Source organism: Tiliqua scincoides, chromosome 8, assembly GCF_035046505.1.
Source record: "Tiliqua scincoides isolate rTilSci1 chromosome 8, rTilSci1.hap2, whole genome shotgun sequence".
In the NCBI taxonomy this organism is placed as follows: Eukaryota; Metazoa; Chordata; class Lepidosauria; order Squamata; family Scincidae; genus Tiliqua; species Tiliqua scincoides.
The window spans coordinates 30,299,861-30,314,267 of record NC_089828.1 but is presented as its reverse complement, the minus strand read 5'-3'; the positions used below and the strand labels follow the sequence as shown (position 1 = coordinate 30,314,267).

The 14,407-nt window shown below is 47.9% G+C and overlaps 1 protein-coding gene across 1 annotated transcript in view; it reads left to right on the top strand.

Moving 5' to 3' along the window:
* Positions 1–14,407, top strand: part of LOC136659425 (excitatory amino acid transporter 1-like) — a 31,643-nt gene that overhangs the window by 9,146 nt on the left and 8,090 nt on the right. Inside the window, exons 4-10 of the mRNA XM_066636589.1 lie at positions 2,650–2,787; positions 5,945–6,149; positions 7,386–7,428; positions 8,153–8,535; positions 9,739–9,972; positions 11,481–11,675; positions 13,418–13,552. Of these exons, the coding sequence (XP_066492686.1) occupies positions 2,650–2,787; positions 5,945–6,149; positions 7,386–7,428; positions 8,153–8,535; positions 9,739–9,972; positions 11,481–11,675; positions 13,418–13,552 (1,333 nt within the window). The remainder of the gene's footprint in view (positions 1–2,649; positions 2,788–5,944; positions 6,150–7,385; positions 7,429–8,152; positions 8,536–9,738; positions 9,973–11,480; positions 11,676–13,417; positions 13,553–14,407) is intronic.

Here is a 14,407-nt window from a genome sequence, read left to right as displayed (position 1 = left end):
AGTTTCTTATTGGTCAATCTCGTTGGCCAGTGTATGTAACAGAATGCGGAACTAGATAGAGTTGCTAACAAGATGCGGTGATAGCCACTAGTTTAGGGGGCTTTAATAGGGGTTTAGTCAGATTAATAGAGGTGATTCAGACTGTATCAATAGCTTTCTGGCTTGAGACTTGCATAGGGAACCTCCTTATGCAGAAGCAGTCTACCTCTAAATGCAAACATTAGGGGAAGCCTGTTACCTTCCTGCTCTTAACCAGCTTCTTCAACCCTTTCCTCCATTGGTAGCAGTAACTTTTTGAGGATTGTTTATTTTTCTGAGGCTCAGATGATACAGTGTCATTTGCTGTGCATCAACTTAGCTTATCTTCTCTACTAAGAAAAGAGTCTCTGAAAGTTGATCTCTGGTTTAGCTGTGGTATGTCAGAATGCAGTGGGAGCATTGCTTCTGGTCAAGGGAGATCAGAAGCAATGCACATGCATTGCACATGCACACTGGGAGAATGCCCATGCATTCTGTATGTGCTCAGAGTCACCTTTGTCTGTCACTAATCACAAGTTCTGGCTTTAGACAGCGGCCTCACGTCCCAGTTTTGGGGCTGAAATTGAAGGCATACCCTCCACGTCTGCCCCCCACCCTGCTGTGTGACTTTTGAACAGTATTATTGCTGCTGAGGTTGACATGCCAAAAGATACTTCTTTAAATGTCTCTTAGGGAATTGTTTCCACCACACTCACAGCAGCTGGCTCCATGCCCTCTGGGTACATGGCTGCTTGCTTGGCTGGCATTTGACAGTTTACATGAACGCTTATCTCTGGTAATAGAACCGGGACCTAAGAATCTTCAGCAAGCAGGCTGCCTCCATCCCTACCATTTCCCACTGGATTTCAGGAGAAGGAATAATGGGTTAAGAATTAACAGGAGCAGACGTGAGGCTCATCCTTGGATTGACCAAACTTCTTTCCTCTCTGCCCTCTTCCCTCCCCAAAACACACACATACAACTGGACATGCTCAACCCTCAGCCCTTGCGTGTCCAGTTGGTAAACACTGAGCACATTAGGGAAAAACTGACTGTTGTGGGGGGGGGGGGAAAACCCGGGGGGGATTAAGCCGTCACGAGTTGGTTCAGGTTGACGTGAACTGGATGAAAGCCAGAAACTCGGCTCTTTAAGTTTTAAATTCCAAAAGCAAAGAAAATAAAGCAGAGCAACTGGAAGGAAGGATCCTGGCAAGATTAAGTGGGCTCGGAAACATTGTGAATCTAAATACAGAGAGGGATGCCCTCTCTCCTTCCCCTTGAAAAAGGACAAAAAGATTTTTTTTTAAAACGTAGCTGGAAATAGCTTTGCAGACAAGTGCCAATGCTTGAAAAGTCTTGGTTCCTTCATGGCATTCTTTTTCTTAGAAAGAAAGTGGGGGCCCACCATGCCACACTGGAAACTGATTCCAAAACCACCATTGTCTTCTTTGAAAAGTGGCTTGCTGTGTGGCATATAGGGCGCCATCCTAACCACTTATGTCAGTGCTTTCCAGCACTGACATAAGGGCAATGCAACTCTGAGGTAAGGGAACAAACATTCCCTGACTTTGAGGAGACCTCCGTGGGTGACACCCAACTGCAGGATGCCGCACATGTTCCATTGGCACCGCTATGCCAGTGCTGGAAAGCATTGACATAAGGGGTTAGGAATGCACCCTAACTCTTTTAAGATGCACAGAACTAGTTTCCTGGTTCTTTTGGATCCTGGCCAGTGATGGCTGTTTGGACCATATTCTCATGCATTTATGACACCTCTAACCTAGCTTCCTGGGTAATGGATTCTTATTTGTATGTCACATGGCCATTCACTCATTCATTAATTTAAAGGGTTATATCCTGCCTTCATACCAGAGATTGGGCTCGGGGGCAACTGACAAGAACAATATTTTTTAAAACCGAAATAAGAATAATAAAAATTATCTTGCTGGATCAGCCCAGAGTTAATCCAGCATCCTATTTCCAAGGGAGTGCAGCAGCCAGAGGGTTTCAAGAGGTATACATGCTGGGTAAGAAGGCATCAGCCCCTTCCTCTTGCTTGTCTCCAGCACCTGATATTCTGGAGGTAGATTGCCACTTTACTTAGAGGCCCCTAAAAGTCCTTCTTGCTCAATGTACTGTTTCCCAATCAGTTGCTTCTGGAGTGCCACAAGGAGGGCATGAAAAGAATGGTCCTCCCCTGTTGTTTGCTCCCAGCTTCTGGTATTTAGAGGTAGACTGCCCTTAATCCTGGATGCTCCATACAGGCATCATGGCTAGATTTCATCAGTAAGTCCCTGTCTCAAGAAGCTTATGAACTAAAGTTTGACCTAGAGACAATGAGGGGGAGGAAGGATGGGAGAGGTAGGGTTAACAGGAGGGAAATATGGAGTTGCCCATTGTAGTTTTCAGTATTGTGAGGCAGCCTGAGGCAGACTAAGCCCTCAAGTCTTCACAAAAGAAGTGGCATTTAAAAGTTCAACTTCTCAACTTTTGTTGAGCTTTTTCTCCACTGATTTTTCTTGGAAGGGCTTGGTGAGAGCAGTGGGACAGAACTGAAGAGGATTGAAGGAGTTTCTAAAAGCAACATGTATGACTTTTTCCTCCCTCTCCTCCCACCCCAATCCTTTGCAGGTATCACTCTGGCCCTTGCCCTTCGGCCTTACCGGATGACCTACCGCCAGGTTAAGTATTTCTCTTTCCCAGGAGAGCTTCTGATGCGGATGTTGCAGATGCTGGTTCTCCCCCTCATTGTCTCCAGCCTCATCACAGGTGAGCAGCATGTGCCCCAGGGAGGGGTCCATGAACCTCAGGGACCTAAGTGTTGCCACTGTGGGTTAGATCACTGACAGTGCGCTCAGCTTGGTAGCCTTGACATCTCAGGGTGCAGCGCTTTCCATCTGTGCTGCGGCTGCCTTTCTTCCTGCCCAATCATTCCACAGCCTTGCCCCAGGCAGCCAATGCCCCCGGGAAATCAAAGTGCAGAGGTGTCTAGGGTGATGCGTAGTGCACGAGGCTACCCATCACAAAGCTGTGGAACAATCAGGAGGGAAGAAAGGTGGCTGCGATGCGGAACAAAGCGCTGTGCCAGACAACTTTTTCATTACATCGGATCTGTGCCACGATTTGGAGGCCCCTGTGCTAGGTGATTAGGAAGGAAGATCCAGATATAAGGGGCAGGAGATCTTTGGGCATCAGAGGATGGTGGAGCTGGAGGAATGAAGATCACAATCTGGAGTGTAATGAGATTCTAGAGTAGGGGTGAGAGGCCATGGAGTACCAGAAGCTCATGCTAGCATCACCACAGTGCTATCCTATCTCTTAGTGGGACGTTCTGATTTTATTTGTTTTGGCTAGTAACTTGTTTCCTTATTTGCCCCCACCCCACTGTATAATCTTATATTCTTGGAATAGAAACCTGTTGGCAGGACTGCTGTCTGATTCCTCCCCCCAAATGTCTTTATTCATCAAGCTTATACCCCTCTTTTCAGCCAAGATAGTCTCCCAAAACATCTTACAGTTTAAATAATTAAAAAAATACAATATATTCAGTGCATTGTCATTATTGCACAGCACCTGGTAAGACTTAGATGTCCAACAAATAATAATAATAATAATAATAATTAATAATTTTATTTTTACCCCGCCTTTCTCCCCAAAGGGACTCAAGGCGGCTTACAAAATATTAAAAACATAATTTAAAAACAAATAAAAACATATTAACACATCATCAAAAACAGCAGTCAGAGTAAAAAAAAATAGGTAAAAAGAGCATAGAGCAGCAGCAAGTCATAAAAGAATCAGGCCTGTAAAAAATATTAAAAGATGTTAAAAAGATGTTAAAAGGCCGAGAACTCAGAAGGCCTGTTTAAACAGAAGGGTCTTCAGGCCTCGCCGAAAGGTCTCAAGAGAGGGAGCCATTCTTAAGTCAAGGGGAAGGGAGTTCCATAGCGTTGGTGCCACTACTGAGAAGGCCCTATTTCTTGCAGCTGCCCCACGTACCTCCCTAGGCGGCGGCACTTGTAAAAAGGCCTTCTCTGATGACCTGAGAGGACGAGCCGGATTGTACGGGAGCAGGCGATCTCTAAGATACCCTGGTCCAGAGCAGTATAGGGCTTTAAAGGTCAATACCAGCACCTTGAATTGGGCCCGGAAACGAATGGGCAGCCAGTGCAGCCGCTGGAGAAGCGGACTGACAGAGTCAAACCGCCTACCTCCAGCAACCACACGGGCTGCCGCATTCTGCACTACTTGCAGTTTCCGAACCGTCTTCAAGGGCAGCCCCACATAGAGCGCGTTACAGTAATCTAATCTCGATGTCACCGAGGCATGGATCACCGTGGCCAGGTCTGCACGATCCAAGTACGGCCGCAGCTGGCGCACCAGGCGAAGCTGAGCGAAGGCCCCCCTTGCCACAGCCGCCACCTGGGAATCCAGGAGCAGCTGCGAGTCCAGGTGGACCCCCAAGCTGCGGACCTGCTCCTTCAGAGGGAGTGCAACCCCATTCAGCGCAAGCCGATAGTCCAGCACCTGCATCGAGGATTTCCGAACCAGGAGAGCCTCTGTCTTATCCGGATTTAATTTCAGCTTGTTAGCCCCCATCCAGATCCTCACTGCCTCCAGACAGCGCTCCAGGCCCTCAACCGCCACCTTGGAGTCTGGAGGAAAGGAGAGATAGAGCTGGGTGTCATCAGCATATTGATGGCACCCCACTCCAAACCCCCGGATGACCTCTCCCAGCGGTTTCATGTAGATGTTAAATAGCATGGGGGACAGAATTGAGCCCTGTGGCACCCCGCATCTCAAGGGCCAGGGTGTCGAACAGGCATCCCCCAGCACCACCATCTGGGACCGACCCTCCAAGTAGGAGCGGAACCACCGCAAAACAGTGCCTCCAGCTCCCAACTCGGCCAATTGGCCCAGAAGGATACCATGGTCGATGGTATCGAAAGCCGCCAAGAGGTCCAGCAGGACCAACAGGGACGCACTCCCCCTGTCCAGTCCCCGGCGTAGGTCATCCACCAAGGCGACCAAGGCGGTTTCCGTCCCAAAGCCCGGCCTGAAGCCAGATTGAAAAGGATCCAGATAATCCGCTTCATCCAAGACCCTCTGGAGTTGGGATGCCACCACCCGCTCAATTACCTTGCCCAGAAATGGGATGTTGGAGACTGGCCGGTAGTTATCCAACACAGTGGAATCCAGGGAGGGCTTCTTCAGGAGGGGGCGAACCACCGCCCGTTTCAAAGCGAGTGGTAACGTCCCCTCCATCTAGGAAGAGTTGACCACCCTCCCTGTCCACTCAGCCAGCCCACCCCAGGCAGCTCTTATCAACCAAGCTGGTTGATAAGATACAATAGTAGTTGATAAGATACAAATACAGTAGTGATGACGGTTGTATCCATCACAACCTCTTCTGGCAATTATTTTGAAGGCCAACTAGATGTTACATTCATTCTAGCCTGGTTCTTATCATCCATTTCAGTGGATGGGCTGGATATTTTTTTTTCCTATGGGAGGTTGAATAATTTTGTCCCCAGCATCTGGTACTATATTTCGTAGTCACCCTTTTTGTATCATTCACAATTGTTTACAAATGAATACCTTTTCTTCTGTGAAACTCAACTGTGCCACCTTCAATTTGTAAGGCTTGGCAATGTATATTGTGGGTGCATGGATTACATTTTCAGTGGGCCAGATGTGCCTTATACAGGGCGTACTTTCGCCAGTCGGGCAAGTGAGGCAAGATGGCAGATGGCTCTGATCTGTCTGTCACCATGTTGGCTTTGCTTTTTGCCACCTGGCCACCATCTTGCCATACATTTCCTGCATGGTCAAAGAATCAATGCTAGGCCCAGCTGGACTCAGCCAGCATAATTGCCAGTCTGTCATTTGGAGATTATTTGCCTTAGTGGTGGTGTTTTTCCCTCAGGAATGGCATCCCTGGATGGCAGCTCCTCTGGCAAGATGGGCATGCGGGCTATCATCTACTACATGTCAACCACTATCATTGCCGTCTTCATTGGGATTTTCATGGTGCTTATCATCCACCCGGGTAAAGGCAGTAAAGAGAAAGTCCACCGAGATGGCAAAATTGAACAGGTCCATGCAACAGATGCCTTCATGGACCTAATACGGTGAGGAAATTGAGTGAATTTGAGACCTGACATGCTGTTCTGATACTTGGCTTGGCTGGAAGACTAAACTATGCAGGGGCAGGACAGGAGGCCCCATAATCTACTGATAAATGATAATCTTGTTCCTTCACTATGGGAGATCGTGTCACTTTAGTCAGTTGATCATTGAAATGCAGTACCAATATTCCATGAAGCTGTGATGTTGATAATGCTCAGATAATTGGCTCAATTGCCTAGTTAGTGGTTCCGTTAAACTTCATAACTATGATTGTTTCTGTTTTAGTTTAATTTTAAAACAAATTGTCACTGTAGGCCAACTGTGAAATTCTACCTTAAAAGCCCAAGAGAGGAGCAGCCCAGTTCATTCATTATTCATACTTGTAACAATCTCATCTAATGTGGTTAACAGTTAAAGTAATTGTTTCACAACAACATTGTTTCACAATCACTTGTTTGTGGTTTTTTTTATTAAAGTCAGCCTAAGTATTAAAATCGTTGCTGATTTTGATTGCAGTCCTATGCACCTTTGTCTGAGAGTAAGCCTCATGGAACACAGTTGGTGTTGCTTTCAAGTAGCCATAGATAGGATTGTGCTGTAAAGGGGTGTGTGTGTGTGTGTGTGTGTGTGTGTGTGTGTGAGCGAATGCTTTAAAAAAATACTTGGCCATTATTTGTCTAGTCTATTGGCCATATGGCTAATCTTAGTCATAGGAAGTGTTTTCTTCTGAGTTGGCCCCTTGTCCATTTAGTTCAGAATTGTAAACACTGATGGGAAGCTGCTCCCCAGGGCATTGGATAGAGGTCCTTCCCAGCCCTGCCTGGAACTGCTGCCAGCAATTGAATCCAGGACCTTCTGCATGCAAAACATCATGCTTTGGGCTGTCTTCAAAACTGCCTTATCCTGAGTCCAGCTGCTGGTTCATCTAACCCAATATTGTCATCTCTATCAGGCAACATCTCTTCAAGGTCTCAAACCAAGGAAGTCCTTTCAAAAGGTGGAGATGTAGAGGATCGAGCCTGGGGCCTTCTGCATGCAAAACTCATGCTATGCCACTGAGCTACAATATCCCCTCCCAGAGTCACAGTGCACAATCATTTACAATCATAGTCCTCCAGGACTATGTTAGTGAAGAAAGGATGGCAGAGAGAAGTCCTTGTCCCAACACACCAGCTTCTCCTAATAGCCCAACTGGTGCTAAGACAAGCTCCTGATTTTTTGTGTTTTATCTCCCACAGGAACATGTTTCCACCCAATCTTATAGAAGCATGCTTCAGACAGGTAAGGGGGCTCAGGAGGCTGCTGACCCAGCTCCAACTTGCCATTTTCTTGCACAATTGTATCTGTGCATGCCCTTGCTTGTTTACTCCAACCTCTCCTGTTCTGCCCCTCCCTTTGTCATTTCCACTCCCACAAACTTGGCATTTAGACTGCATGTTTCTCAGGACAGATACCTATGGCCTTTCTCCTCCATCCCTCCTCTTACTCTGTAAAGTGCCACATAGATTCATGGTCCTGCAGTCACCAGAGATGATGATGATGATTATATTATGGTAGTGTTGATCACAGCCTCTTGTGGCAATAAGTTCCACAGGTTCATTATACACTCCATTTGTTCTGAACCTACTTCTTAGCTAAGAGAGAGTGTGACTGGGTCAGCTTGATGGCAGAGTGGGGGATTTGAAACTCGGCTCCACATGACACTAACCATCATGCCTCCCTGGCTCTCACCTACCTGCCATTTCACCAACTAAAGCTGCAGCTGTAAACACGAAGAGCAAGGTCTGTTAAACTCACTGGGACTTACTCCTGAGTAATTGTGTTCAGGATTGTACTGTAACTTGGTTAACTCTTCATCCCTTATCAGCTAAAATTTACTTTCACTGATTTAATCAACTAAAATTTAAACAATGCTATAGTCTGTTCTAATCGTGAGAGTCTACAAATGTCACCTGTTTAGTTCTCTCCCAGGGAACTGCAGCTGATGATCTGGCTTCTGTTTCAGTATAAGACCCAGTACAGCATCAGAATCGTCAACCGGACCATCCACAGCAGTGCCCCCACACTGCCACCATCTTCGCACCTGCTCCACAACAGCAACATCAGCAATGTCACAACCACTGCCACTTACCTCTCACTGCTAGAGAATGCCACCAGCATCTGGCGCAATGTCACCCAAGCCCTAGGCAGCCTTCCAGAGGTGGTGAGCCATGAGGAGGTCATCCCGGGGCCTGGCTCCGTCAATGGGGTGAACGCCCTGGGCCTAGTCGTCTTCTCCATCTGCTTTGGGCTGGTGATCGGCAGTATGAAGCAGAAGGGGCACGCCCTGCGTGAGTTCTTCGACTGCCTCAATGAGGCCATCCTGAGGATGGTTGCTGTTATCATCTGGTGAGGAGGGGGAGGTGCATTTACTGTGCTTAAGACTGGGGTCGGGGATGGGGGAAGAACCTACGGTTGAATTTTGCGTGTGTTCCATGGATGAAAATGGTCACTCTAAGAAAGCCTCTCTGTGTTTTCTGTGCTGTTCTCATTGAAGCTGTGTGTAGGAACATATGAAGCTACCTTCCACCAAGCCAGACAATTGGTTCATTTAGCCCAGTATTGTCAACACTGACTGATAAGGTCTCAGATGGAAATTGATCTTTCCCATTACCTGTAATCTAAGGCAATGGCTTCCAAACTTTTTAGAGGCCCTAGAGCAGGGGTGCTCAATAGGTGAATCGCGATCTACTGGTAGATCGCGAGGCAAAATGAGTAGATCGCGGAGTGCCGACCCCCCCCCTTTCAGGTGCCTCTGGGAGGAAACGCCAGGAGTAAGGCCCATTGTACTCAATGGGGCTTACTCCCAGGTAAGTGTGGCTAGGATTGCAGCCTCACAGCCTAATCCTAGGCATGTCTACTCAGGAGTAAGTCCTGTTATACTCAGTGGGGCTCAAGGTACACCAACATACATTGTACACATAAATGTTATATGTTATGATGGCACGAACATTGTAAAAAAAACTCTGGTAGATCTCCGGGCCTTGCTGGGTTTCAAAGTAGCTCTCGAGCCAAAAAAGTGTGAGCACCCCTGCCCTAGAGGGTGCTGCCTGATTTATAAATGACAAGGTGTGTGGCTATAATAGTGAATGGGCAGCAGGGCTTCCCCCAAGTAGTAGCTTTTTTATTCCTTGATGCACATAGCCTAATCTGCTGTCAGTTTCATGACCCAACAAAAATGGGGTCCCGGACCCATGGTTTGATCCTTTTAATTGGGGACTGAACCTGAATGGAAAGCATATTTTCCACCACTGAGTCTTCCCCTAAATATAAGAAGCTGCTTTTATTCTAAGTCAGACCTTTCATACATGCAATTCAGAATTATCTGCTCTCACTGATAGCAGCTCTTCAGAGTTTCAGATGGGGTCTTTTTCAGCCCTATCTGGAGAAAGTACCAGAGATTGCACCAAGGACCTTCTGCATAAAAAGTATATGCTCCATTACCATAACATCCCTTTCCAACAGCAAAAAGTGTTGTTCTAGCCTAATCCTTACCAAGATTAGGGCTCTGGGAGCTTGAGTGTTGCCCTGAAACTGTGCATCTCATGGCAGGTATGCCCCCATTGGGATCCTCTTCCTGATTGCCGGCAAGATCTTGGAGATGGAGGACCTTGCAGTGATGGGGGGACAGCTAGGCATGTACACCCTCACCGTCATCGTGGGACTGCTGATCCATGGCCTCTGCGTCTTGCCGCTGATCTATTTTATCGTCACGCACAAGAACCCTTGGGTCTTTGTGGCGGGTCTGCTGCAGGCTCTTGTCACTGCCCTGGGCACCTCTTCCAGGTACCTCCCTTATGCAGGAGTCTAGGAGGAGCTGAGCTGACAGCAACCCGAGAGGGGCTATATGGAGTGGCAGTAGTGTGGGATCAGTGGGGGCCCATTGCCAAGCCCATTTGGGGCACAACCTCTGAAGGATGAGGGAAGTTGGGAATCAGAGCAGAGGATATTGGCTTGAAGAGGTTGAGGCAGAGAAGTCTTTCCTTATGGTTTATTCTGAATAGCACAGGTCTGGGGTTGTAGAGATGTGGGAATTGTCCAGCTAGGAGGGAAAGCTGAAGCCAGGCTCCAGGATACCAACTCTGGAGTTGTCCTCCCAGTGCAGTAATACCTCCGATAATGCTGCTTCCTTCAGTGCTGTTTTGTCACAGTGCTCTTCATCCTCGGTTGATTGACAGCTATTATCACCAATGGGAGCAGGGGATTCTGGCCAGTCAGCTCCAGTTTATGTCAGTGATGTCTCCAATAGTGCTATCTCAGCTCTCGCCTTTCCAGGAACAGGCCTTTGGCGTTAATGGAGGTATTGCTGTACTTAAGTCAAAGAACAAGAAGCTGCTCAGGATAAAGTGTTGCACCAGCACTTGCCAGGTAGGAAGCAAGTGCAGGTCCTTATAGCAGGCCTTGCAGCCCCATCCTTTCTGGTCGGCCTTGGTCCTGGAAGCATCTTAAGTGTCTCTTGCTGACAACTGAAGTGGTGGAGGAGGACACAAGTGGTAGGATTGAGTACTGGGTCCTGAAACCAGTCCTGAAACTGTCCAACTACTGCTAATTGCCTAGGGTGGGGTCCTGGCAATAAAGCTGTCCAGCGGAGTCTGAGATTGCAAGGGCAGGCAAAGGAACTTCCCCACGGAACCACTGCACCAGCAGCAAGCAGGCAGCAGCTTTAGGTTTGTTTTTTGTTTTTATTTTGAAGAGGCTGGCTGCTTCATATATTCCTTGCTAAGGATAATAAGGTTGTCTTCACTTGATGCTGGGAAGCTCAGGAGGCACCAGCCGAGTGTCTTTGGGGAGAGTATTTCACAATCAGCATGCCACTACGATAAAGGCCCTGTCTCCAGCCAGCATCCCTCTCGCCTCTGAAGGCTACCTCTCCTTGGACAGTACCTCTGAGCCAGCATGAGCATAGGATTGCATTGGAAGCTGCCTTGTACAGAGTTAGACCATTGATTTTTTTCCCCGTAGTATTGTCTACACTGTCCAGGGTTTCAGTCGTCTCCTATCTGGAGATGCTGTTGTGGATTGGACTACAAACCTTCTGCATGCAAAGTATGTGTTCTGCTGTTGAGCTATGCCCCAGTCCTGAAAAGAACTCTCAGCAAAGCACCCAAAGGTAGTGTCACATGTGAGTAGGCAATCCTTCAGATCCCCCAGTTCCAAACAGATTTATACATCAAAACCAGCACTTCAAAATGTTTCATAGTTTTGAAACTGGACACTTTTAGCTCCCCCCATTTGTCTGCCCCAGCTCAAATCTTTGGCTAAGTGTGTTTCTCTCCCACCTATTTTATTTCCAGCTCTGCTACACTCCCTGTGACATTCCGATGCCTGGAAGAAAACAATGGTGTAGACAAACGCATCACCAGGTTTGTCCTGCCGGTAGGGGCCACCATCAACATGGATGGCACAGCACTCTATGAAGCCCTGGCTGCCATCTTCATTGCTCAAGTCAACAACTATGAACTCGATTTTGGACAGATCATCACAATAAGGTGACTGCAGTGCTGGCACATTTCTGTGTTTTCCGGAGAGGGTTTTTGATGCTCTGTGTCACTGATTTGAGCTCATGTTTGCTCAATGTGAGTGGGTGTTATTCAGCCCAATCCTAAGGGGCAGCCCAATCCTGAGCTGCCTGGGGCACCCCCGCTTGGTGGCACCATGAGGGCTGCCGCCGCATCCAGCACCTCCCGCACTACCGCGGGAGGCACCTTGGCAGTAGGGGACGTTCGTCCCTTTCCCCCGGGTAAGGGAGGCAGCCCTGCAATGGGGCTACTCTCTTTAGCGGCACCCTTTGGGCACCGCTAAAGTAAAGGCGCTCATGTAAGGCACGCAGCCTCCATGAGCACCGAGGATCCTGCGGAGCAAAGCTCCGCGGGTCCTCCTCCTGCCCGCCCCCAGGCACGCCTCTGGCATGCCCTCCCCCCGTGTCACGCTGGCCTCCCCCCTCCCCAGAACGCCCCCGCCTCCGCCCCGTTTGCCGTTCCGCAACCCAGCGGTGGCAGGCACCACCAAGCTGCGGAACACGGGCACCCACGGGCGGTGGCTCAGCGCCAGCCGGAGCTGAACCACCTCCGGCGGGAGGCTGGCGGTAAGCCCTGCAAACGTGCCTTATGGCACATTTGCAACTGTAGTCCACGCCGCAGAGGTGAAGTGCGGACCACAGGATTGGGCCCTGAGGCTGCTACATGCTTCTGTTTTTTTCCATAAGCTGGTATAATTTAGTAGCTAAGAGAATGAGATCACAATTCTGTACACATTTACCTGGATGTAAGTTCCACTGAACACAAAGAGACTTACTCTGAGTAGACATGCATAGGATTGTACTGTGAGCTACCTATCTGCTACAGGTGTGTCTCCGTATCCGTGGGGGTTCCGTTCCAACATCCCCCACAGTTAAGTGAAACTGCAGATATGGGCGACGGCCTCCCCTCCACCTTCTGGAGCCAGGGAGCTCTGCTCCCCTCCAAAGGGTCCGCTGAGCCCAGCAGTGTAAAAAACGCTACTTCCGGTTTTCCTGTGAAACCAGAAGTAAAGTTGTTAATGCCTTATAAGGCGTTAAAAATGCCACTGCCGGTTTCACAGAGCAACCTGAAGTAGTGTTTTTTACAATGTTGGGCTCACTCTGAGCCCAGCAGAGGGCTCTCCAGAGGCAAGGGGAGCTCAGCTCCCCTCGCCTCTGGAGGGTGTGTGTGCGGGGGTTTCAGTGGATATAGGGGACCCCCTATACTTGCCAACTAACTGGGCAAAGGGATACTTTTTAAACTGGTATATTTAGCAGGGGGAGAGCAGCTGTCCCTCTTCACTCCAGCTTGGCATCTTTTCCAGTGGCTGTTGCTGGTGTCTGTTCTCCATCTCTTGTTAGATTGTGATCCCTTTGGGGACAGGAATACATTTATTTATTTTGCTATGTAAACCGATTTGTGAACTACTTTTTATTGAAAAGCTGTATATAAATATTCTTAATAGTTGTAGTAGTAGTAGTAATAAATAATTTAGAACTATTTAGTTTAGTAGTTGAGAATGAGCGGTAAGCCCAAAGTTTACTGTTCAAGGCACAAACTCACCATCAAGGCTTATTTAAGCCAGTCTCTCCCAACCTCTGTAATACGAGGCTAATAACACTGGCCTGGAGTACCGGTTTGTCTCAAGGCAAAGTGTAATCTCATCTGAAACCTCGAGTAGGCATCACCTTGGGTATTCTTTGGCTGCAACTGTGCTCCTTTGTTCTCTACAGTATTACTGCCACTGCAGCCAGTATCGGAGCTGCTGGCATCCCGCAAGCTGGCCTGGTGACCATGATGATTGTCTTGACGTCTGTGGGGTTACCAACAGAGGACATCACGTTGATTATGGCCGTGGACTGGTTCTTGTAAGTCCCTGCGAGGTTGTGCTCTAAGTGCAATACTTGCACTAGTGGTGATTAGGTTAATTTTTGCTTTAAAGAGTTTTTGTGCGTTAATTTTTTTGAAACTGGACATTCCCTTCCTTTCCAGCTTTTGCCACATTCAGGAAGATGATTAGGTTGCTCCCAATGACTAGAAAACTGTTAAGGGTTCAGTTTACCAGGAAATTCTCCTGCACAAGGTGTGCTAAAGTTGCTTCCAACTTTGAACATAGGAACCTGAGTCAGGCCATTGGTTCATCTTTCCCAGTAGTGTCTGCTCAAACTGGCAGTAGCTCCCCAAAGTCTTAGACAGAGAGAGATTTTTACCATCTCATGCTACCTAAGATTTTATAGACTGGAGATTAGGCCTAGGAACTTATGAATGCAAAGCATTTGCTCCACCACTGAGCTATGGGGCCTTTCCTAAAATAAGAAATTGCCTTGTACTTAATCAAATCCTTCAGCTGAAATCCTATGAACACTTAGTTGGGAGTAAGTCCCATTGACTTCTTAATAGACATCCATAGGCTTGTGCTGCCCATCAGTACTGGCAGTTACTGACAGTAACAGTTACTGTAATAGTACTGTTACAGCCAGTAACAGTACTGGCAGTTACTGACAGTGCCCATCAGTTACTGGCAGTAACTCAGTACTGTCTACTTTGACTGACAGTAGATCTCCAACTGGTAGAGGTATTCCTCTGGGCCCTTCCAAAGTACATGCACAGTCACTGAGCTTTAGCTTATTTGCTTCTGACATACAATCTGTTTTTCAGCTTGTACCCACAATGAGCCTTTCCTTTCTTCCTCCTCTTCTTTAGAGCTGGTCCAACACAATTAT